Source organism: Lithobates pipiens, unplaced genomic scaffold, assembly GCF_037356315.1.
Source record: "Lithobates pipiens isolate NorthernLeopardFrog02 unplaced genomic scaffold, aLitPip1_a1.2 Scaffold_19, whole genome shotgun sequence".
Lineage (NCBI taxonomy): Eukaryota > Metazoa > Chordata > Amphibia > Anura > Ranidae > Lithobates > Lithobates pipiens.
This window is the reverse complement of record NW_027507764.1, coordinates 482,139,891-482,166,723: the sequence shown is the minus strand read 5'-3', so window position 1 is coordinate 482,166,723 and position 26,833 is coordinate 482,139,891. Positions and strand designations below refer to the sequence as shown.

The 26,833-nt window shown below is 42.2% G+C and overlaps 1 protein-coding gene across 2 annotated transcripts in view; it reads left to right on the top strand.

Annotated features, from left to right (window-relative positions):
* The window catches only part of PAG1 (phosphoprotein membrane anchor with glycosphingolipid microdomains 1), a 381,650-nt gene that overhangs the window by 348,652 nt on the left and 6,165 nt on the right, over positions 1–26,833 (top strand). For both annotated transcript variants that reach the window (XM_077492929.1, XM_077492930.1), the window contains 4 exons: positions 6,526–6,734; positions 15,778–15,829; positions 20,248–20,344; positions 24,887–25,485. In XM_077492929.1, coding sequence (XP_077349055.1) covers positions 6,586–6,734; positions 15,778–15,829; positions 20,248–20,344; positions 24,887–25,485 — 897 coding nt within the window. In that variant the 5' untranslated portion in view covers positions 6,526–6,585. The remainder of the gene's footprint in view (positions 1–6,525; positions 6,735–15,777; positions 15,830–20,247; positions 20,345–24,886; positions 25,486–26,833) is intronic.

The window sequence follows — 26,833 nt, the reverse complement described above, 5'->3', positions numbered from 1 at the left end:
AGGGTAGATTTTTACATCCACATCACTTGTGTGGATGCAGGAATCTGTGTTTATTTTTTTATTTTCCATTCAGCCCGCTGCATAGCCAGCATTACAATACAAGTCAGCTGAAAAAATGTGCTCGCAAAATGGCCAACATGGTAAACCATTCTAAGAGAAATGCAGAGGCAGCCATTGCTGACCTGCTTCTGAAAATTCTGGTGGCTCGGCTGGCTAGAAGTCACATTCTACTGACTTTGTGCTTGGATGAAAATGTTTTGCTACTCCAAGTAGCTTTCTCAGCTTTGAGTGTGTCATACATGTAATTTAGTCATTTTAACTCAATCTGATGGAATACATGAAGTCAGATGTTGATTTTCCATAATGGGGTGTGTAAAATTTGTGAAATAAACATCTAATTGTATAATTCAATGACCATGTTGAAGTAAGGTGGAACATGGTGTTAAATGTTTGAGTTACATAGCTGATTGTATGAATTGTTGAATGGATGAAGGCAAAACATCTTCAACATTAAAGAAGGTCCAGTTGAATGTGACCACTACTAGTTATGTTTAGATAAATTAAAACCCCAGTGGACATAGTGATTTGGCTTGTATGCTGTTCTACTAACTCCATGTTTTTTTTAGTTCTCGACCTGGCATGTGTATGCAAACAGCAAAGGAGGAAGGCGCTCTGCATATCTGTTGTGGGTTAATGACAACCATTAATAAAGCCTAGGGGGTCAGCATTACAGATGGGCAACTAGAATCTTTTTGGAATAGGAAGTTGGTAATGGTAGCCTCCATGTTTCCCTCTGGAAATTTTTTCTTTAAGCAGAGAGGTTGAATGAACCCAAGTCAAACAAAAATGAGATATATAGAGATATATAGAATATATATATATATATATATATATATATATATATATATATATATATATATATATAATATTATACATATATAATATTATACATATATATATATACATACATACATACATATATAATATTATACATATATATATACATACATACATATATAATAATATACATTTTTGACAAATCTATATTTTATTTAAAGAACATGGAAGCAAAGCAAGTGGGGGTGTGACATCAAAGAAAATGGCATCAAAAAAAGGTTTACAGAAGGACTAACAAAATAGTGCATTCTTTACCTCCTGTCATCTTTCTAGGCTCATAAATATACTTACAAGCCCAGCAGATCCAGCGTTGTCTTCTTCTCCTGCACTGCTGTCCTCCTACAGGTCCCATCACAGCTGCCATCTTCCTCTTGTACATCATAGGGGACCTGGCTGTCTCTTCTGGGTTCTTGCAGCTAGACCCCTGCTGGCGCACCCCATCAGAAGTGCATATGCTGAAGATTGGCTCAAAGCCACACTAATGCATGGTGTGGGTATTCCATGAGGTTGTGGGCAGCTGGGGCAACCTCATTCTTACCAAGTCAAGAAAGGCAGAGGCTCAGACTGGCATTTTCAAAGGAAGGTGTTTGTAAAACAAATAAGTACAGAAATAATAAAAAATGTCTTAAGCGGGTGTAATATAATGTAAAGTAGATGACAAGAGTGAAGGGCCACTTTGAGATAAACATTGCAGTAATCACTCAGAATATAGACTTGCTGTAATGCACTGCACTTTGCATTTAGCACCACCCTTGTTGGTTCATGATGGGTTCGCTCTCAATCTGTGGCTTTTGTTATTTTTAGCAGTTGCTTTGAATTTTTTGCACTTTCAAAATGAGGTATGGCGTATTTCCTCATCTATGTTTTAAATTCCTGTAATCATGTTTAGGCCAACATACTGCGGATCATCATTGCATTTCAAATTTCTGAGAATTGCAACCTGAAAAAGGACTGTGAAACTGTATTGAATCAATAGGCAGAGGTTTGAAAAGTCTGTGGTTTTCATAGAAAGCAGAGTCTTTTATAACCTCCTGTCAGCCAAGTGTCCGCAGATACTGAGCTGTAATGCTGAATAGATCTGTCAGACGACAGGACTGTGGTGTCACCTTGTGGCCAGATATGTTATACATGAAGGAGAAAATGCTTTGCGGTGTGCATGGAAGAAATGTTTGCATTCATAGAATTTGATCATCATATTGGGTGAAGAACTTAGTTTATTTAGAAGAGCTTTTATATATTTGGTATGCAGGCTGATGGGATTAGTTAAGACTCTAAAAATAATTTACAGGTAATTACCACATGCAGTATAGATGGTAACAATGTGCTTCTATGTGGGGGAGATGTGATCTTTATTTGTAAGGTAAATGCCACGTTGGTGTTCACTTGATGTATGAGCCATGCTGCATTTTAAATATAAAAATTGAGTGAACATGTGATGGACAATGATAAATGCAGTTCATATAGACCATTACTATGGCCCTCCAGTTGTTCAGGAACTACAATTCCCATCATGCCTAGTCATGTCTGTGAATGTCAGAGTTTTACAATGCCTCATGGGATGTGTAGTTTTGCAACAGCTGGAGGGCCGTAGTTTGAGGATCCCTGATATAGACCAACCTTTCTCAACCTTTGTAACACGGAGGAACCCTTAAATTAATGTTCTGGTCTCAGGTAACCTCTGCTAATAATTACTGTATAATAGTAGACCCGATGTCTGCCGGCCACCCACAATCGCTCCCCAGAGAGGCAGAAGAAGGCAGATTGCCATTCTGACAGGGAAGAATATCGAGATCTTGTGCTCCTGCTAAGCAGGAACATCAATCTCAGTCTTCCTCCAGTCAGACCATCCGCCACACAGTTAGCAAGCACTTCCTAGGGACAACCTTAACCCTTTGATCGCCCCTGATGTTAACCCTCTCTCTTCCAGTGTCATTAGTACAGTAACAGTGCATATTTTTAGCACTGATCACTGTAATAATGTCACTGGTTCCCAAAAATGCCATTAAAAAACCCATAGTTTGTAGATGCTATAAGTTTTGCGCAAACCAATTAATATACGCTTATTGAGATATTTTTGGTAAAAAAAAAAAAAGTAGCAAAATACATTTTGGCCTAAACTGATGAAGAAATTTTGCTTTTTTACATTTTTTTGGATTGGATATTTTTTATAGGAGAAAGTTTATAGTGCAAAAAAAAAAACACAGAGGTGATCAAATATCACCAAAAAAAAGCTCTATTTGTGGGGAAAAAAGGACATCCTCATTTTATTTGGGTACATCGTCGCACGGCCACGCAATTACTAGTTAAACTAACGCAGTGCCGTATCGCAAAAAATGGCCTGGTCCTTAAGGGGTAAAACCTTTTCGAGGCTGAAGTGTTTTTTATTTTGTTTTTTACCTTATTTTGCTTCCAGGTTTTATTTTTTTTTAATAAAAAAGTGAGAGTGTTACAAAATTACATTTTAAAAAAAGGTTTACAGAAGAACTTCACACTCTCAGAAGTACTTTACCTCCTGTCATCTTTCCATGTTCATAAATATACTTACTAGTCAAGCAGATCCAGCGTTGTCCTCTTCTCTTGCACTTCTCTCCTTCTACAGGTCCCATCTCAGCCGCATCTTCCTCTTATGCCACGTACACATGAGCGGAATGTCCGACAGAAGCTTTTCATTGTATATTACGATTGTGTGTATGCCTCATCAGACTTTTTTTTTTTTTTCGAAAATTCTGACGGACCTAGAAATAGAACATGTTCTAAATATTTCCTGACGGAACCAATTCCTATCAGGAAAACTGCTGTATGCTGTTCCGACGGACCAAAAACAACGCATGCACTGAAGCAAGTACGAGAATGGAAGCTATTGGCTACTGGCTATTGAACTTCCTTTTTCTAGTCATACGTGTTGTACGTCACCACGTTCTTGACGATCAGACTTTGGTGTGCACGTAAGACAGTTTCAGCGGAATTCTGTCGGAAAAAACCTTCAGAGTTTATTCCGACAGTATTTCCAAAGAAAGGAGGTTTGTAAAAAAAAATAAAAAAATTAAGAGTGATTCACAAAATATAAAACTGCTACACCCAAAAGTCGTAAATGGTAAGGATCCAGCATGAGAAGTACAGCCTACCACTTTAAAACCAAAGAATAATAATCAACAATCAAACAATATCACTAAAACTGCTATCAGTAGTCAGCACCCTGTACTCACTGGACAGAAAATCAATACAACATAATACTAGCATAGAAATCGCTCGAGGATAAGCTCTAAAATGAGACCCATTTTATAAACCACGACCAATACTATACAGTACTGGATACCAAGTCTCAAACCACAGTGGTAACACATACCCATTGTGATATGTGTACATTGTCATTTATGTACACCTTGTGTTAAATGGGGGTCTATTTATAAAACATTTGTTGCACAAATGTCATAAACAAGTGAGAGTCAAACATTAGTACAAGCTGAACAAAATGTCTCTGTTTTATAATAGATTCATTCCAGTCTCATTAAGGTATTTTAGAAACCTATACCACATTTTGACCAGTAGATGGCGCTGATGATACAGGAATTATTCTATTAGAAACCCTACTGTGAAATTTCGTTTAGCTTGCACAAATGTTTGACATGCATGCAATATTTTATAACTAGACTCAGTGTTTTGTAAAGCTGAAGGGTCGATTATTATTTTAAGTTGTATTTCTTTTTCCATTATGTTCAGGACTGGGTGTATTTGGAACTGCCAAGGCTATGGTTCAGTGGTTGCGTGCGCCCCCCTCTTTTCTTCACCTTTTGCTGATCTGTTACAGTTGATATAAGCTGTGCACATGTCATGTACTTGGCATTTGGTCTACAACCCTGTGTTTTTTTCTATTAAAGGTTGAATATCTAATTTTTTTTTTATTATTATTTGTGATTCATTTCTTTAAGTATTGTTTAAGTATGACTGAAGTTGCATTGATCTTTCATGGATGACAATCTACATGTGGCGTGCCCAGGGCTCTCTTTAATATTGATTGGACCCTGGGCAAACAATTTTCCCCCAAAGTCCCATAAAACAAACACACAGATAGACTTATCTAAAAAAAACAAAAAAAAACAAAAAAAAAAAAAAATTAAATAAAAACTTTAATAATATAAACATAAAGAACTGGTCCACTAACAAGTCCTTAGCTTGATCTGTAACAGTACATACGTGCCAACGGTAGTAACACAGGTCTCCCTCCTCCATCATTACACAGGATCCCTCCTGCATACTAACCCCATTATTACACAGGACCCTGCCCCATAAACTACCCCCATCGTTACATCGGGCCCCCTCAACAAAACCCCTGCTTTGACAACCCCCCCTTACGGTCTAACATTGATAGTGTCCAAAGGATGTCAGGCGAACCCCAGGTACACAAAGCCAAACCCTCCAGTGAAGAAGTTCTTCAGTGAACTGATGGTCTGCGGCTTGTCGGACATGGTGAGGGAGAGGGATCGGTGTGACTGTGCCCGGACTGACAGGTGCTCTCCCCTGACATTTTTTACTTTACCAAGCTGGCCAATCGCCACACGGGCTGCGGACATAACACCCAACCAATCACCAGTGCACCAACATTTAATTATGCCCTCATCTCCTGAGTGATAGCCAAATCCACATAACTATTTGCAGGCAAGGGACAGCTGCTTTGGGCCCCACAACTATGATTAGGTCCAGAGCAGCTGCCACTTTTGCTCCATGTTAAAGTGGGGCCTGGATGTGCCATTGTAGCCATTTTGGGCTTGTGACCGTATCGCCTATTTTATTCTATTATGTGTATGACTCAGTATGGCTTGTCACTTCTTATTTGTCTATTCTCTTTTTGTTATTAAAACAAAAACAAAACAAAAACCGAAAATCTAACTATCACATTGATTGCAACAATCTCAAATTTACCAACTTTAGCCAACTGGGGAAAACACTCTCAACCACTTTTAAAAGAGCTCATAAACCAGTACTTTTGTGAAGCCGACCCAATATGCTGGAAATTATAAACTGCGCAACTGAAAGATTCTCACACGCTGTATTCTGTGTCCTACCATTGCTAAAGCAAAATGCTATTGGCTGAAACCAGTCTGTGAGCTACTATGGTATATCCAGCAAAAATGTCAATTGTGTTAAAAAGTACACTTGATTTATTTTAATCTGAATTTTGTGTCGTGTAATGTAGCCAGATTACCTCACAGGGTCACTCCAAGTATACCTCTTGAAGTCTTTGCTTTGTCAGCAGTCAATAAGCAGGGTTGGATGCACTATTGTTGGCAGTGCAATACACCGCAGTGCATGTAAGTTGGAGCTGCGTTGTCTTGTGTGTTGGGATTCAAGGTGAATGCTACGGCAAGGCACTATCATGCAAAACGTGTGCTGCACACATTTTCGCGTGATAGCGCATTGCTGTGGCATTCACCTTGATTCACAGACAAAACCACAGCGGAAAGGTGTGAAGCCAGCCTCAAAAATAACATTGACCACAAACCTTTTTACTTCTAATTCAGCAATTTTGTGTATTTTAGGGAAGGAAATTGTGGTATATTTTTCCAAAGAAGCATTTAGCTGCAAGAAGTCCTGTGTAGATGTTATAATGTGTGACTTTTTCTCTTCCAGGAAGTGAAATCCCGTTATACAAATGAGGCCACTTGTTGAGCACGTACCCAGTTGCTGAGAATGCCTCCACTGGTACAGGAAGCTGTGGCTGTCGTGAATGGAGAAGTCAGCAGTGAAGACAGCCTACTCTTAGTATGGGGCGGCCTGGCTCTACTATCCAACTTTCTTTTCATTACCGTCCTCTTCTTCCTCTGCTCTAGCTGTGACAGGTAAGATCACATCATTTTGTTTTGCACTGAGGTCTAGACATGGATGTCACGCAAACTACATCTGATCACAGCCCCAAAATGCTGGCTGTTTAATAGAGCTGAAAATACAATGCTGCCGCATATATTGTAGATTAAAGTAGCAGATAACACTAATGTGACTAATAGCAGTCACTGCTAAAATACATTTCATTTAAAGAGGAAGTAAACCCTGATGGGTTTACTTCCTCTTTTTTTCCCTGCAAAGGTAAAGCATAATGGACTACTATGCATCGCATAGTAGCTCATTATGTGTCACTTACCTGACACAGGAGCCAGCAAAGTCGCCGCTGATCCCTGTAGTCCGCCGCATCCATGTTGCTGGTGGCGTCTCGCAGCTCCGACGAATCACAGCGGCGAAGCCGCGATGACGTCACTCCCGCGCATGCGCACGGGAGTCGCGTCTCGCAGCTCCGCCGCTGCCACTCGGCGAAGCCGCGATGACGTCACTCCCGCGCATGCGCACGGGAGTCGACAAATTTGGCAAATCCATTCATGGATTTGCCGCATTTAGTGCGCCTGCGCGCCGCTGTCTACGGCGCATGCGCCGTAGACAGCGGTGCCCATTTTCGGGCAAATATCTCCTAAACCATATAGGTTTAGGAGATATTGCTTGGACCTACAGGTAAGCCTTAATCTAGGCTTACCTGTAGGTCCAAGTTGTTTGGAAGGGTTTACTTCCTCTTTAATAGGCTCAATCTATTATACAATATTTATCTAAATCCAAACCCTTTTTTTAATTTTAGATGTAAAACGGAATCAATTAAAACCTATCTATTTTTATTTCTCCAGTATGTGTCCCATTTGAGAGATTTGCCTTGCCCTTTAAACACAAAAGCAATCTATTGGATGACTTCTTTATCAAGCAGTAAATGTGACAATCACCAAAAGCTCACTACAGATGATTTTTCAGTGTGCATTTGTTTTAGATTAGTGATTGATATACCACTAGTGAATGTCATACATATACAGTACAGACCAAAAGTTTTGACACACCTTCTCATTCAAAGAGTTTTCTTTATTTTCACGACTATGAAAATTGTAGATTCACACTGAAGGCATCAAAACTATGAATTAACACATGTGGAATTATATACTTAACAAAAAAGTGTGAAACAACTGAAAATATGTCTTATATTCTAGGTTCTTCAAAGTAGCCACCTTTTGCTTTTTGAGGTAGTCATCTTAAATGGTTTTCACTTCACAGGTGGGCCCTGTCAGGTTTAATAAGTGGGATTTCAAGCCTTATAAATGGGGTTGGGACCATCAGTTATATTGTGCAGGAGGTGGATACAGTACACAGCTCATAGTCCTACTGAATAGACTGTTAGTTGCTTTTTTCTTGCCATAATACAAATTCTAAGTAGAGAAAAACGAGTGGCCATCATTACTTTAAGAAACGAAGGTCAGTCAGTCCGAACAATTGGGAAAACTTTGAAAGTGTCCCCAAGTGCAGTGACAAAAACCATCAAGCACTACAAAGAAACTGGCTCACATGACGACCGCCCCAGGAAAGGAAGACCAAGAGTAACCTCTGCTGCGGACGATAAGTTCATCCGAGTCACCAGCCTCAGAAATCGCAGGTTAACAGCAGCTCAGATTAGTGAACAGGTCAATGCCACACAGAGTTCTAGCAGCAGACACATCTCTAGAGCAACTGTTAAGAGGAGACTGTGTGAATCAGGCCTTCATGGTAAAATGGCTGCTAGGAAACCACTGCTGAGGACAGGCAACAAGCAGAAGAGACTTGTTTGGGCTAAAGAACACAAGGAATTAACATTAGACCAGTGGAAATCTGTGCTTTGGTCTGATGAGTCCAAGTTTGAGATCTTTGGTTCCAACCACCGTGTCTTTGTGCGACGCAGAAGAGGTAAACGGATGGACTCTACATGCCTGGTTCCCACCGTGAAGCATGGAGGAGGAGGTTTGATGGTGTGGGGGTGCTTTGGTGACACTGTTGGGGATTTATTCAAAATTGAAGGCATACTGAACCAGCATGGCTACCACAGCATCTTGCAGCGGCATGCTATTCCATCCAGTTTGCGTTTAGTTGGACCATCATTTATTTTTCAACATGACAATGACCCCAAACACACCTCCAGGCTGTGTAAGGGCTATTTGACCAAGAAGGAGAGTGATGGGGTGCTGCGCCAGATGACCTGACCTCCACAGTCACCGGACCTGAACCCAATGGTTTGGGGTGAGCTGGACCGCAGAGTGAAGGCAAAAGGGCCAACAAGTGCTAAGCATCTCTGGGAACTCCTTTAAGACTGTTGGAAAGCCATTTCAGGTGACTACCTCTTGAAGCTCATCAACAGAATGCCAAGAGCGTGCGGAGCAGTAATCAAAGTAAAAGGTGGCTACTTTGAAGAACCTAGAATATAAGACATATTTTCAGTTGTTTCACACTTTTTGTTCAGTATATAATTCCACATGTGTTCATAGTTTTGATGCCTTCAGTGTGAATCTACAATTTTCATAGTCATGAAAATAAAGAAAACTCTTTGAGAAGGTGTGTCAAAACTTTTGGTCTGTACTGTATATTGTACATTCACATCAGTCACTGCACTCAAAAAGCTTACACTCTAAGGTCCCTAACACATATACACACACTAGGGCCAATTTACACAGGAGTCAATTAATCTATCAGCGTGTCTTTGGAGTGTGGGAGGAAACCGGAGTGCCTGGAGGAAACCCACGTAGTCACAGGGAGAACACGCAGAGGCAGACTCCAGATAGGTAGTGCCGTGGTTAGGATTCAAATTGGCGACCCTAGTGCTGCCACGCGGAAGTGCTAAGTGCTTAGCCACTGTGCTGATTGTGTGTGTGTGTGTGTGTGTGTGTAGAGATATAGATTTTATATATATATATATATATATATATATCTATCTCTAAGAGAGGGGGATTTTTTTTTTATCTCCTAAGAGCAGCTAAATCCAAAACTTTGGAAAAACCAGAAGTGAGAAGAAATCTTTCCAAAGTGAGGGAGATCTCCCCTCAGGCAGTTGTTACCATAAGTGTCCCCTGTCAGAAACCATGAATCAGACTGAAACAGAAGTACAGTTATATCTCACTTGTTTAATAATAATAATAAATAAGGTAAATAGCGTAAACATAGTCAAAACATAGCCAGAGTTCAGGAACCGGAATGGTTAGGCAGACAAGTCAAAGCGTCAGGGAGCCAGAGATGCGCATAGTAGAACAGCAAGCAGGATTTGGAGTCGGAAGGAATGTCAGCCAAGCAAGTCTTTAACAGAAACACAGGAGAGGGTCTCTAGAGATGTGACTAAGACGAAGGCAGAGATCATCTGGACTGGACAGCTTAAGTAGGCAGGACTGACGAGCAGGATATCATCAGGTGATTCACTGTGGAGATATACTAGCTGAAAATTAGCTGACAGCTGAGCGGCCAGCTGAGAGAAGTAAGGGCTGAGCTCAGCCCTGACATCCCCATTGGAAGATTGTTCTTTATAAGGATTAATTTACACTTGTTTTGCCCTCTGAAGCATGATCTGCATTGGCTCGCCCTTCCGAAGGCATTTGACAGGCGTTGAGGAGGCATTCTTATGCTGCCTCACTAGCTTAAACCCTGCAGGTTGCAACCATGGTAGGTGGTAGTTGAGAGCCCCCATTCAGTTGAGTGGGACACGTTCAGCGGTTGTTGCTGAGCACCAAACGTAACGGAAGAGATCATTTTGCCCATACCACAATGCAAAGCATCACAGCTGCGGCATATGTACACACCCTCCACTGCCTTTGCAGCTTAAGGAAGGGCAATAAAAGAAGCATTATTACCACTCCCAACCTCAAGTATTAGGCCTAGCTCTTCTGGTACCAGCACAAAATGTATTGGTTTTTTTCACTGTCGGTCTTGGTGGCAGTGTTCACCAAGACAAAAAAATAAGTTGACTCTCCTTAGAGTGGACACAGGCAGCAGGGAATTTTTGATAGGGGTTCTAATGCCATCCAAAACCTAAAGCACAGTACATTACAGAACGTCGGATCAGAGCCTCGGACCATGGATTTTATGTAGTTGCTTTCGAGTGATTGGACACTGACAAACAAAGCTGCCCCAATATAACCCCTCCCACTCTCAGCCGCCCTCAGGTTTTTTTTTTTTTTTTTTTTGCTAGTGACCTTATGTGATGTCTTCTCTGTTCTAATAGAAGCATGCCACTTTTTTGTCACCATCATCAAGACTCGTCTAGCAAAATTTCTAACTGCTGCGCCACTGTGGCTTCTAGTATTGCATCTTTCTTGATCCTCAGCTAAACTTCAGGGGTTGGTACTCGCCAGAAAGGTGATGTTGTGTTGGCAATATGGTTCAATATTCAGGCCCAGGACCATGGCACTTCAACCTAACGTGAACATCTGCATGAGGCTTGTGCCTACTATCTACCCTCAGCCTGAGTAGAGAACCACAAGGTGGGCAGTAAGTCAGGGCATCAGTCCTCCAAACAAGACCCCAGTGTGCGGTTTGTGATCCGGTCTCTTTGGTATTAACAGAGGAGCTCTGTCTGCAGCTTAGGCTGGTTTCACGCTGCTGCACTGCAATTTAGTCTTAGGGTGGGTGTACCTGCGGTTTTTGTGTGCTTAAACCGTGGCTCCCAATGCTTTCTATTAGATTGCACATTTTCTGAAAGTGCACCGAAAATCCTGCATGTTGCATCTATGGTGCACTTTCAGAAAATGTGCCAAAAAACATGCAACCTAATAGTCTATAGCAAATTGATTCTCTTCATATTGCTTCTTTTGTGTGAAATCCCTGGTGTTCCTGACAGTCCTTCTGCTTTTCTATTAAAAGCTGACAACATTAAAGGGGTTGTAAAGCTTTGTTTTTTATTTAATAAATAGGTTCCTTTAAGCTAGTGCATTGTTGGTTCACTTACCTTTTCCTTTGATTTCCCTTCTAAATGTTTGACACTTTGTTTACCATTGCTTTATTTCCAGATTGATGGCTCAGTTACAGTGCTAATACATTCAGCACCTTTGGTGATATTTTCAACCAGTCCTTTTCTCCTCTCTGGATCATTAAGGGAATATGCATACACCTTGAATCAATTATGTACACGTATCCCCCCTCCCCCCGACCTATATTTGTTTGCATTGTTATATCAGTTTTTCTTTATCGTACACCATGGGACACAGAGCAGCATAGTAATTACTGTGTGCCTTATAGGCCACCTTCAGGTGATGGACACTGGCACACCCTAAACAGGGAGTTGTCTCCCTTTATAATCCCCCCCTCCTACCAGGAGTAACTCCGTTTTTTCTCGCCAGTGTCTAAGGTGTTGGTCACGAGTGAAGATGTGCTCTGAAAGAGCTCCAAGCTGGAAGGATCCCATGCTGTATTTAAACAGCCTCCATAGACTGGATCCATCCAAAGTGCCATTAAGGCCAAGCTGGCTAGTACCCGGGCCTTGCTTAAGAAGAACAAGGTTTTGCCTGTAATGCCTCTAATTGAGGGCTGGACCCCAGGACCCAAGACTTTCTGGTCATGCTACATTACCTAAAGTTTACCTGAGGGGTGCTATACAGGTCCAAGGCCCTGGACCCCCTATATTAGGGACCCAGTCCTTGAAGGTTTGCTAATGCACCCCGCCAGGATGGGTGAACTTTGGATCTGTCTGTTACAGCAGTATCCTGCAGCAAGGGAAAGGTAAGGGAAGAAGCCCAGGAACTGTAAAAAGTCCATCTATGATTTTCTTTTCTTACATTACATAAAGTAATAATGATAATCATTACTCCCACTATAGGGAGTAAATGCATACCTTAGTTCATTGCTTCTCAGTAGCTCAGAAGTCCAGCCAAACAGCACGTGTGTGTGTCTCGAAAGCCACATTTGCCCCCTGGGGGAGGGAGGTGCAACTGAAACTTGTACCCCCCCATTAGGGGGTGCGGTGGCGACGGTAGTGGCTTTTTTAATTCAAAATTTTTCTATTCCCCACAGAAGTTTTTTTTTTTAACTTTCCACCGCCCAGCCCTCCCTTGCCTCTCACTCAAAGGGCGTGTCAGCCGCCCACGTGTGTGTGGACTAGGGCTAATTTTTTATTTATTTTTTTAAAACAGAGGGAGGATGTTAGGGACGTGGCTAGGGTGTTGGGCCGTGTGCAGCACGTGAGTACACGAGGCAGACGGTGCAAGCGCTGGGGACAGAGACGGACGCTCACTGTCACAGCTCAACAGCTGCAGCGGACACACGGGACACAGAGCGCGGGGGCACGTAAGGGACGCATGGCATTTCCAGTACAGGAAACAACAAATTATTAGTGTGGTTAATCCATCAGGGAGCAGGATGAGTGTGATTACACCAATCTCTCCACCACTCTGATAAACAAAGCTGAACTTTATTGGCATTTTCTTTTGCTAAATATTTTGCTCAGCGAGTGTGCAAGTCACTACATTGTCTTGTTTACTTAAAGTGCCTCTGTTTTTTGTGCTCAGCACTATGGCTCCCAAAAAAAGATGCCCCAAAGGTACCAATGATGAGTCATTAGAACCAATTGGTGGTGCAACTGCGTCTCACATTTCAGCCCCTGTACACGTGAATGAAAATGCATTTTCTTATGCTCTGCAGGGCTTAGATGGAAGGTTAGCAACTTTAATTGCATCCACTATCCAAAAGGATAGGAAGTGTGTTAGATCCCCCTCCCCCACCTTAGACCCCTTATCAAGGGAACAGCGGGTAGAGGAAGAGGTGTTACCCTCAGATAAAATTTCTGTTAAATGTTTTTTTTTTTTTTTTATTCTGTTTCTTTTTCTTTGGCAGGTGTGGTTACTCAGCCTGTAGTTGCAGCAATAGGCATCTGTCAGTCCGTAAGGGACCAGTGTAGACAGGCCTTTAAAGAGGTCCTTGCACACAGGCCCATGATTTGGCCGAACTACCAAGGGTGCTATGTTTTGTCATAGACGCCCTGAATGACTCTATTCACAAGGCATCCCACCTTGCTCTTGTGCTGGTACACATGCGTAGGACCCTGTGGTAAAAAAAATCAGCAGAAACACCTTGCAAAAGTCTTCTGACTAGTTTCCCTTTTCATAGGGATCGTCTATTTGGGGAGGATTTGGATAAAGACATCCAAACGGTTTCTAGTGGGAAGAGTACTCTTTTGCCAGTCAAAAGAAAGTATAAACGTCCTTCATTTAAAATGATTTTTCTCATGCCACAGGGGCATCTGCCTCTAGGCAGTGGAAACAGCCTCGACTCTAGAGGTCAGGCCCAGGCTCAAAAGAAGACCTGGGGCCGGAAATCTGCAAAGCAGAATGCTAAAGCCTTATCATGAAGAGGCGCCCCCTTGCTAGAGTTGGGGGAAGACTTCTGCAATATTCAGAAGTCTGGCAAGAGGAAATTCAGGACAGATGTCATCTCCACGGTGTCTCTAGGATACAAACTAAAATTTCGGGAGTTTCCACCATCCCGTTTTCTGAGGTCAAATATTCCCAAAGATTCAGAGAAAAAGCAATTTCTGTTCTAAGCATTAGACCGATTACTGGCTCGGGGTGATCATACAGATCTCCAGACGGGGAGCACGGTTTGAGGTTTTATTCAAAGTTTTTACAGTACCAAAACCAAATAGGGATGTCAGACCCATTCTAGATCTAAGGAATCAAAATTAGTTCCTGAAGATCCTCTCCTTTTGCATGGAGTCGATCAGGTCAGTGGTTTCTATCCTACAAGGAAGAGAACTTCTGGCGTCCATCGACAACAGGGATGCATATCTGCATGTCCCTATATTTCTCGATCACCAAAGGTTTCTGCGATTCGAAGTAGAACAGCAGCACTTTCAGTTTGTAGCCTTGCCCCAGGTGTTCACAAAAGTACTGGCCCCACCTCTAGCCATGTTAAGGGCACAGGGCATAACAGTCTAAGTGTACCTAGACATTCTATTGCTAATAGACCAGTCAGTGGCTCGCTTGGAGCAAAGTATATGCATTACAACCAGTTTCCTGGAAAGTCTGGGTTTTTTTCAAGTCAAACATCCAATTTTTCAGCTTTAAATATATTTTATTTCCTGTTCATATTTTTCAAAAATAATTGACATATTTATTTTTAAGAAAGGAATTGTAAATTGTGATTCAGCAACGTTCACAGAAACTTTACCATGGCACATTCTGTTTATTTTTTCTCTTAAACATTCCTAAATAGCTCATAGCCTAGATAACATGCACAAAAAGGGATGCTGTGGATGCTTTAATAATAATAATAATGATATAACTTGATATAAAGAGAGCCTTGCTGGTGAAGGCATCCATTTATATCAGGGAATAACGGGAACGTTATGTTTCCCAGGACCTTTAATGACACAAGTTCAGCTTTTAGATGTCAGCAAAGCAAAAGAAAATGTTACATTTGCAAACTTGCTTTGAATTCATGGATGATATTCAAGAAGCTATTTTAAAGGTGCTGTTCTATATAAAATAATGAGGTTCATGCAGGTTATGGTGAGGATTTTTCCTATTTTTGTATGCGTCCCATAAATGAATACTATAAAATTGGTAAGTTTGTATGCAATATTTTGGAGTTGGCTCAGTATTTAAATCTTATATTCATATCCTCTCCATTCACTTTCCAAATATAAAGGAGCATCCTTATATCTTTGATGGTGATGGTACATTTTCTGTATCTTTTCTAGGTGATACATTTATTTTTTACAGAAATTTATATAGCACCAATAGTTTACATGCTGTACATTCACATCAGTCCCTGCCCTTAAAGAGCTTACAATCCAAGGTCCCGATTTCACATGCATACACACGCACACAAACACTATTTGAACAGGAGCCCCTTAGCCTACCAGCTATGTCTATGGAGTGTCTGAGGAAACTGCAGTATGTGAAGAATAGCCAATGCAGGCCCAAGGAGAACATGCCAACTCCATGTAGAAGTGTCCTGACCTGGATACATAAAGGGACCCCAGTGCTACAAGCCAGAAATGTTTCAGTACTAAGCCAATGTGCTGCAAATATTTTTATGTGAATAATTATTTTTTTGTTTTTGATTCTACAGAGGTAAAAAAGCAAAGAATCAGAATGGAGACCATGAAAACTTGATGAATGCAGTAAGTTTAACCTGTTTCTCCCTATTTGCTAACTCATCCTAATATAGTCTTCTATATAGAATAAGTTCACCTTTCTCATCTTACATGCTACACCCATATTTAGATTGTAAAATACAACATGGGAGCATACATAACCCCAGGAAGCAACTTACATTTGCATTCTTGTCACAGTCCTTGTTTGCACTTTCTGTTTAATTTTGTTTGCTTTCAAAAACAGCGCTGCGTCCTTATGCTCCACAGATCCTGCTTGTTGCTGCCTGCGGTAAGCCCAGTGCTAAGACTACATTTCCCGTCTGCCACCTCGGCAGATGAGTCTTCATAGCACAAGCACGTTCCCTCCTACTTTCCTCCCAAGAGCGATCACAGACTCTGTGCTCGCTCTCAGCTGGCTCCCTCCCTCCTCATTCACTCACTCCTAACCCTGGGAAGGTGACAGCAACAAAATTAGAACAGACTTGAAGTGTTTCTCCAGTATGTGTCTCAATAGTAAAGGCAGGTTCTGGAAGAATTATATTTTCTGCCAAACCAAGTCAAATTACAGTAAAGGCATACACATTCATATGAACCTCATAAACAAACAATCAACAAATTTAGGGCCAGTTCACACCAGATGCAGTTCCATTCAGTTACGTGTGATTTTTTTTTTCTGCACTAAAAATGCATATACAGCGTTTCCCATGAGTAGGGATGAGCTCAGGCGTGTTCACATGGAACACATGCAGAGCCCGCCAGGAAGTCGGCACAGCGCTGCGCTAATCACAGGCAGTGAGACATTGCCTGATCTCTGCAGCCGCACATCGGGGCAATGTCTCACTGCCTGTGATTAGCGCAGCGCTGCGTCGACTTCCTGGCGGACTCTGCACGTGTTCCATGCGAACACGCCTGAGCTCATCCTTACCCATGAGTTCCAATGGCTCTAGTTCACACCATGCAGTCAGTTTCTGGTGTAGAAACTGACCGCAACTGACTGTATTGGTGCAGAAAAAATGGAACTGCATCTGGTGTGAACTGGCTCTTAATATAAAAAAAAAAGCGATATATATACCGTATATATATATATATATATATATATATATATATATATATATATATATATATATATATATATATATATATATATATATATATATAATTAGTAATACCTTGGATTATGAGCATAGTTCGTTCCAGAAGAATGCTTGTAATCCAAAGCACTCGTATATCAAAGCAAGTTTCCCTATAGAAAATAATGGAAACTCAAATAATCCATTCCACAGCCAGCCTAGTGCATCCTCCAATAGATTGATCAAAAGATATGAATAAAATCATAAAAATGAAGAAAAACGCGCTCGTCGGGCTATCTCTCATTGCTCTGAAGAAGGCCAGTCCTTCAAAACGTTTCAGCCTGAGGGTCTCATCCAAGACCCCCCACTCCCAGGATTGGTGATTCAAGCAACCAATGAGAGATAGCCACATGAGTATTCCATCAAAAGAAAGGCAAAAACTCTTTATAAAGCGTGGTCTAATTTTTTTCTAATCACATAAAAGTTCCTTCCTCATTCCAATCCCAGGCAATTGGATTCCCCCTAGAGCAACAATCTACGATATTATGTTATAAAGATTTCCACCCTCCCTCTGCATGGATATATCAGGATATTTTTACCAGCTACTTGTATGATAGGCCTGCATTCTCTAGATCAGGGTTGACCCTCCAGCTGTGGTGAAACTACAAGTCCCATCATGCCTCTGCCTCTAGGAGTCATGCCTCTGATTATCAGACTCTTGCAATGTCTCGTGGGACTTGTAGGTTCAAAACAGCTGGAGGGCCGAGGTTGCCTAATAGTGATGGACGAACTTCCGACGGGACGTTTCGCGAAAGCGAAATGCGAACGGACCCAAACGTTCGCGAAACCGAACGTTCGCCGCGGGCCCCATTGACTTCAATGGGAGGCGAACTTTGCAAACCTTCATGTCGAATTTGCGGCCACGTGGTAATTATTAGGGGGTAAAACGTAGTCCCACCATCTGGACAATGACATAATACATGTATGAGGTGAATTTGGGATCGATAACTACAAGCATTTTTATTTTATTTGGGAAATTGTTCTAACAATTCAGGACTATGGAGCTAATGAAGGCAATGGAGGAGAGGGAAGGTCAGGGACCAGGGTAGGCAAAGAAGAGGGTGCAGGAGATGATCACCAGCAGCGTGACATACCGGAATGACACATGCACCGTGATAGAGGCATCTGACAGCAGCACCGTAATACAGAGCACTGACAGCAGCACCGTGACATACAGCGCTGACAGCAGCACCGTGACATACAGCGCTGACAGCAGCACCGTGACATACAGCGCTGACAGCAGCACCGTGACATACAGCGCTGACAGCAGCACCGTGACATACAGCGCTGACAGCAGCACCGTGACATACAGCGCTGACAGCAGCACCGTGACATACAGCGCTGACAGCAGCACCGTAAGCAGCCCCAGGAGGAAGTCAGCACAGCACAGGGATGGTGTGATCCCCTCATAATAAGAACCCCCAGGAGGAAGTCAGCACAGCACAGGGATAGTGTGATCCCTTCATAATAAGAACCCCCAGGAGGAAGTCAGCACAGCACAGGGATATCATAAGCAGCCCCAGTAGAAATATGACACCGCTCAACCTCTTCAAAGAGGAGGGTAGGGGCATATAGTACGGTGTGCTTTTTTGGGTCAAGGAAGTGAGCAGACTGTACGTCAGTCCCTATACCGCTGAAGGACTGCTGCAGTATAGGGCAGCGGTCAGCAGTGGTGCACGTCAACCCTATCTATTGTGGACCGATAGCGGTCCTTACAGAACAGCAGACTGTACCGCACTCAAGCCTATGTACCGTAGCACCCTATACCAAGTTACCAGTCCTTATAAGAACTTTTGTGGAACAAGCAGGTTGTGTGTTAGTGATTAGCAGACTGTACGTCAGTCCCTATACCGCTGAAGGACTGCTGCAGTATAGGGCAGCGGTCAGCAGTGGTGCACGTCAACCCTATCTATTGTGGACCGATAGCGGTCCTTACAGAACAGCAGACTGTACCGCACTCAAGCCTATGTACCGTAGCACCCTATACCAAGTTACCAGTCCTTATAAGAACTTTTGTGGAACAAGCAGGTTGTGTGTTAGTGATTAGCAGACTGTACGTCAGTCCCTATACCGCTGAAGGACTGCTGCAGTATAGGGCAGCGGTCAGCAGTGGTGCACGTCAACCCTATCTATTGTGGACCGATAGCGGTCCTTACAGAACAGCAGACTGTACCGCACTCAAGCCTATGTACCGTAGCACCCTATACCAAGTTACCAGTCCTTATAAGAACTTTTGTGGAACAAGTGAGTTGTGAATGTTTAGCAGACTGCAGCAGAAGGGCAGCAGTCAAGTATAATATCCTTTCTATATTTGGAAGAAAGAATATTATACATGTACAAGCCTATTACTGTACCACTGATACCAGTCCTGAAAAGAACCTTTGTGGAACTAATAATAACAGCAAGTCTTTAAAATTACCCTCACTGCCTGACAACACTGCTTCCTTCCTGTCCCTATACAAATTGGCAAAAAAAGAGAACGATTAGTGGTTACTGGAACAGCTCTTTTGTGGACCTTGATAGTAACAGCTAATGATGATGATGATGATGATGATGATGATGAAAGACTAATCTGGCTGTCCCTGTAGCATACACCGTCCTTTCCCTTTCTCTAAACTAACAAAAGACACTCAGGCTGCTGCAAGAATCAGCAGCACAGCAAACCTATCAACACCTAACACCTATACCAGTCCTGAAAAGAACTTTTGTGTACCAAATAGCTAGTGGTTTATCTCTCCCTACTCCACACAGGAACCTGTCCCTATCGTAACAGAAGAAAGAATGTAAAATGGCCACCGGATCGGGTGTATTTATAGGTTAGGGGGAATGTCCAAGTGTCCATGTGCTGTCATGTCTCAATTGGCTGTCCTGTATCACATGATAAACGTGTCACCAAAGGTTAAAGTTCTTGTATACATTAAACACGTAAGTCCGCCGCGGCGAACGACGGAAAAAGGCGTTCGAACGTGCGGACCGCGAATGTCGGAAATTCGCCGCGAAACGACCGCCGGGCGAAACGTTCGTCCATCACTATTGCCTAACCCTGCTCTATATAGTCCCATGAAGGTCAGGTGCCCTCTAGTGAATTCTAAACAGGAATACAGAGATGACTCCGACGTGTGCCACTAGTAGCTTAGCTGGAGAATGCTGGTATAATGACTGTAAGGAAATAAAATAAAATAGATGCTTATTCCGTAAACTTGTCATCTGAGACCTCATTATTTTTGTACAATATTGGCACACGGTGTTTAGATACAATGATATGCACTTTTACCTGTTATTCCAGTATAATAATTATACATATTTTGCCATCAGCCTTCTGACAAAGAGACACACAGCCGTTCTGTAACAAGCCTGGGGACAGAAGCTCCGGTCAGCAGTTACCGAAATGGCGCCATCAGCACTGGTGACGGTATGTATGAAATAAAACGCAGACCATTATTTTAGTGTACTTATACTGTGTGCAATTAAAGAAAAAAAAAAGTTTAACCACTTAAGGACCAAGCCTCTTTCTGAGATTTGTTGTTTAAAACTTTTTTTTTTGCTAGAAAATTACTTAGAACCCCCAAACATTATACTTTTTTTTTTCAAACGCCCTAGAGAATAAAATGGCGGTCGTTGCAATACTTTCTGTCACACCGTATTTGCGCAGCGGTCTTACAAGCGCACCTTTTTTCTACAGGTTGCATGTTTTGAGTTACAGGGGTGATCTAGGGCTAGAATTATGCTCTTGCTCTAGCGATCGTGGCGATACCTCATGTGTGGTTTGAACACTGTTTTCATATGTGGGCACTGCTCATGTATGGGTTTGCTAGTTGGGGTTTAGTCTGCACCCAGGGTGCAGAGTTGGGGATTAGTCTGCGCCCAGGGTGCAGAGTTGGGGATTAGTCTGCGCCCGGGGTGCAGAGTTGGGGATTAGTCTGCGCCCAGGGTGCAGAGTTGGGGATTAGTCTGCGCCCGGGGTGCAGAGTTGGGGATTGGTCTGCGCCCAGGGTGTCATGTTGCGGCTGTAAAACTGTGTGTAAGGGCCACATGACAAGGCTTGGTGGGCCAGATTCAGCCCATGGGACTTGTGTTTGACATGTAGTTAATAGTTGAGGGCCACACGGCAATGTGGCTTCCACATAGATTTTCAAATGTATGCAACTAATACCATATTAGCTGCATTTTTGTCTAGCTTGTGTGGTGTGCTGGCACCACTAGCTTCAAGCAGATCAGAGTGGCTGCCATCTTTGTGCTCTTTTTTTTCTCCCTCTGTCTCTCTCCCTCTCTCCCCCTCTATCCTATGTGTGCACTATGAAGGAAATGTATGTTACTTAGCTTAGAAAAAATGCAGTTTGCCATTTTTTTTTTTAAATGGCATATAAATCTGACATTTATAGGCCCCGCTGACTGGACATAAATTTGTCCCTTAGTGCAGTAGTATAAGTTAGAATGTACCAGTAATATAAATTAGAAAAATGTGCCATCAACATTACCTCCGTTTTAATTCAGAAATTAATGACCATCAATTATCAGCTTGTAAACCATTCATTGTGTGCCTAATCACTTAACACACATCATAATCCCAGTCCAAGAAGGAGAATCGACTGAATTTATTGCCCACCTCTAGAATATTGCCTTCACCACAGCTGATTTAAGCAGGCCATAGATTATGCGATTTTCTTTCCTGCTACCACTGGTTGCGGCAAAGAAAATCACTTGATTTCGTGTTGATTGGCGAATCCCTCCTGTGGAGCTATTATGGGGGGAGGCTGCGGGAGAACAGTCATTTCTGCTAGTGGCTATAGCCGCTGGCAGTAATAGCATGCTAAAAATCCAACTTGTTTGCTGTACCCAAATCAATTGATGGCTCGACTTGAGTACAATCAGTCTGCCCATAGATGGATCATATCTCAGCCGGGCCCTGGTGAACTTTAATCCATCTATTGCCAGCTTTAGCACCATTCTTTTTTCTCAAGAGAAGATTATAAACTAATGTTGCCCAGAGTGATTCATTTATCATACTGGTCCATTTTGTAGATCACCCATAGTGTATCCAAGAACAAGCATTAGCTGTGTCATAGAGCTTTATTATTAATTGTTAAAAAAAACTGCAATCTCTATTCAATCCCCCACATAATCTTAATGCGGCATTTCCACGATTCATGTAACAAGTGCAGAGCTTTCTGCTCACAGCTGTCAAAATAAAAAATAAATAAAACGAGCAGCTGGCAAAACGTTGCTCAGCGCTGAAAGAGAGATAAAAAGAAACATTGCATTGGTTAAAGAGGAACTGCAGTCCGCTCACATAATTGGTAATAAAAACATCTTTGCCATTCCGAAGCTTCCCTCCAACCACTTTGCATATTATTTTATATATACTGTGATTCTGTCCTTTCAAAATATGCTGAAGAAATCTCCCTTCACTAGCTGCAACCATTTTAACTGTGGGCAGCTGAAGCTGCTGCCTGTTCACTTCCTGGATTTACACAAACACAGAGAGGCACACCTCCAGCTCTGCAGCTCTTATTGGCCCTCTTATGACTCATCCCCCTACATTCCAGGCAAACTCTCACAAGAGTGAGAGGGAGAACTGTGCACAATGTCATAAGCCTAGGCTTTTGACCAGACAAGAAACAGGAAGTGGGCTGTATAAGGTATTTACTGGCAGAAAAAAATAATTTTCTTATCCAAAGTTAAAGGAGAAGTCCAGCCTGGGCTTCTCCTATGGCTCACAGGCATGCAATTCATTTTGCACTCCTGTGACCCATTTTCAGTGGAGAGTGGTCTGAATCCTGCTCTCCTCTGTCACTGCTATCAGTCGAGACAGTGCGTCATCATGGCTTCCAAAGTTTGGATCCGCCAGGTGCCTGGACTGATGGCCGCTTCACCAAACCACTGAAATGGCAGCTGCCCGCCCCTCCATAGCTCAGCGCTCCAATGAGCGTGGAGGATCAGAGCAGGAGAGATGCTGGCTGACGGGCAGCATCTCTCCGCTCGAGGAGGAGTGAGAACCGAGCCATCGGCAATGTTCGATGGCTCGATTCTCAGTGCAGAGATGCCAGGGAACAGCTGCAGCATGGGTCTGATACTGAATTCACCTAGGCAAGTAGGATTAACCAAAAAAAGCAAAACCCATATTTCTCTTTGAAAACAAAAAGGGCAGAAGATTTAATAGATGGAAAGATGAAAAAATAACTGAAGTTCTGCTTTAAGACTAAGCCTTTTTCTGACACTTGTTGCTTACAGGTTAAAATCTGTATTTTTTTTGCTAGTAATTTACTTAGAACCCCCAAACAATATATATATTTTTGTTAGCAGAGACCCTACAGAATAAAATGGCAGTCGTTGCAATATTTTATGTCACACTGTATTGCAAAGCTGTCTTTTAAACACAATTTTTTGGGGAAAAAATACACTTTACTGAATTAAAAAAACAAAACAATAAAGTTAGCCCAATTTTTTGTATAGTGCGAAATATGATGTTACGCCAAGAATTGGGATCTTTGTTCTAAGCATAAAAATTGTGATTCTCAGTTGATCCAGAATCATGCAGCTCTACTGTGTCTAACTACCAGCAGCACAAATGCAATTGAAACACAAATTGTGACTCATCAGGGTATGGCAGAGCAACGATACTTATCCACAGACTGGGGACAGTCCTCTTTTAAAGGTGCAGTAAAGGGCTAAAATATTGTATATGGAGCAGCCCCCAGTCCAATACAGTGAAAATGTTGCCAACATGTGCAATGTTATCAAGCAATGTCCAGTTAGGCCCTGTCCACATCTGGGAATAGCAGAGACGCGCATTTCTGTAAACGCATTAAAACGCCCTTGTGGTGCCATTATTAATGGCACCTCAAATGTGGGTAGCAGTCACTTGTCTTGGCTCAGTGCCAAAATTTAGTACATGAGCTTTTTTGACAGATCTTTGTGGAGCGGTCCCATTCAAATGATTGGTGCCTCTCCAAAAAACGTGATGCAGGATCATCGTTCAGATGTGAACGGGGCTTTAACTATGATTAGAATGTACATAGATGACCTTATTCCTTGAAGGGTGACTAAAGATTGCATAGTCCTCCATGATTAGTGTCCAAAAAAGAAAGTGTAGTCACTTCAGTAATTTTTCTCAGAAAAAAACGGGTAAAGGTCTGCTTGGTTTAAACAAGGTTATTAAATGTAAGATTAAATAAAAACATTTCTGTGTATAGTTTTGTAATGATATATGTACAGTAATATTTGTGCACTACATGCTTTAGTGCTCTTATTTAATAGCCAAGTCATTGAAAACAATGCAGACCTTGTGTAGCTGATATCTCAGCCCAACAGTTGTCAAGTGTGGAAGGATCTACTGTATGTTAAATACAGGGCTCCCCCTAGTGGTTAATGTACACATTTTCTTATTTAATACATAAATTACACAAATATGGAAGCGAAAGCATTTAAAATATGCAAGTCATATCAAAACTGCATTTTAGTTGAACCTTTGCAGTACTAACGCCATTTGATGGTTAGTGTGCTATACATTTCTCTTTAGGTCTTTAGCCATATTTAGTTAAAAGTCATAGTGTACAACTTAGACGAGCTTATGTTTTTGGATCATGTCTATATACGCATGCACTTTTTTTTTTTTTCTTTCTTTTTTTATTATTATTATTCTTTATGGAGTTAGAGGGTTTGACTGCCTGCCAAATCTTCTTTGTTTTGTCTCCCTGTCTGGGATATTTGCTCCTCATTGGCCCACCAGGGAATCTATATAGAATGTATTTTAGACAGGGGAACCCAGAAACTTCACTCTCAGCAGAGTCATGGCTGGCAAGTGATGGGTGGCAGAAGGTATTCCCTTTGGGGTTAACTGCCCCTTTTGGTCAGTGTTTGGATTTTACTATGCAGTGTACATTGTCTGTTTTTAATTCTGCTTCGATATTATTCATATGTAGGTTTGACGTAAAATCTTATGTTTGTTTTTCAGTCTCGGAGGACAGCGCAGCGACCTGCGTCCCAACCTATGAAGATGTGCAGAGCTCTCTCCCTGACCTGTGTGACCCTCCGGACTTTGCAGGGAAATCTATACGATGCCCTCAAACCAGAGAGCTGCCACAGATCCCTCCTGACAACCGGGAATCCGTCCTATCATCAGGGAGCCTAGAAAATGATGCCCCCCTCTATACCGAGGGGCCATATGAAGTGCTGAAAGACAGCTCTTCTCATGACAACATTATAGAAGACTGTCTCTATGAAACTGTGAAAGAATTAAAGGATATTAGTTCATCGGCCAGTTTGGAAGACTCTGGAAATGTCACGATGGGTGCAGCACAGGCCAGCCCACAGATCACAGAGCGCAGAACGGAGGCTGCAGTGGAATACGCCTCGGTGGACCATAATAGAAAGAGCAGGCAGAGTATCAATACTCAGAGTGCAGCCAGCACACCAACATCTCAGGATGAGGATATACCCCCACCACTACCTAAGAAACTCCTGGATGAGAATGAAAACGTACAAGGAAAAGAAGTGGAGGAAGAGAAACTGGACCAAGAGGGGGACCTGGAGGGAGCCAGCCAGGATGACAAGGCAAGTTCTCACGGATGAGTAGTTCTAGTTTCACAATAAAGCCGAGCTTCAGGAAGAATTAAGACATGGAATAATGTAACTCTGTATTTATTATTACATCTTTAAATTCATTTTTAAATGCAATAAGTGTAAGCACCTGGGTTTGACTTGGTATCAGCCTCTTGCACTGTACATCAGAGCTGAGAAATGAAGATGGAGTCCTCTACACTAGTGGTACTCAACCCTGCCCTCAAGTACCCCCAACAGGCCATATTTTGGGAATTTCTCTAAAATAGCTGTCCAAAATACCAAGCCATTGACGCTGATTTAAAGCACCTGTGCAAGATAAAGGCGAACCTGCAAACATGGTGTGTTGGGGTACTTGAGGACAGGGTTGAGAACAACTGATCTACACTGTGTGTTCTGAAAAAAGACCATTGACAGATCTCTATAAAGGTTTACACTAGTTGGGAAATGTCATATCTGCCAAGGAAGGGTGTATTCACATGGCCACCGAGACATGTCCTCCATGCTTAGCCTCTTTTTGCTGCATTTGCATTCACATCGGAAGCTGTGCGCAGGCAGCCCATAAAAGTGGAGGCAGATTCAGCGACTCTACAAGTGCAGTCACATGTCAAAAGCTTGTGTGCAGGCAGAAGCAGGTGCAGAAATCTGACTGTATAGTATCAGATCTATGTACTCGCTCCTGCCAGCATGTCAGATCTTCACATGCGACTGTGCTTGTAGAACCGCTACATCTGCCTCCACTTTTATGGGTTACCTGCTAGGTGCAAACCCAGAGTATAGACAACCGGTCTGAATGGGCTTTAAATCCCAATGTAATCACATCTAAGAATTTGAAACCGTTTTTTTTTTTTTTTCAATGAACCTGTGCCAAAGTGAAAAAAAAAAAATCTTAATAGCACATAGCTCTTGTGCTGATGCATAGGGGGCTGCCAAAAGGAACAATGAAAATCAATGGGCCTGCAGCACACATTGCAAATAATTTGACTGCGTGCTGGTGTATACTGATCCAAGTCAATATAATTGCATTCCTGAAGTCATGGAGCACTAAGCAGGTTTTGGGAACACACATGGTGACACACTTTTTTTTAACAGTCTGATCAAGACCTTACAATAAAATGTTGTTTATCTGAGAATTGATCATAAACAACCATTAGTGAGAATCGAAATCTCCACTCTGATTTAATAGCACAGCCATGCATCCCAGACTTAGCTGGTATTTGGTTTGGTTCTCTCCCTGTCAGAATAGAACGTTTCAGCTGTAAGGCTCTTGTGGAGGTTGACTTGGCTTCCACCAGGCCACCGAAGAAGATTAAAACCAACCAGGCCTTTAGTTTTTTTCTCT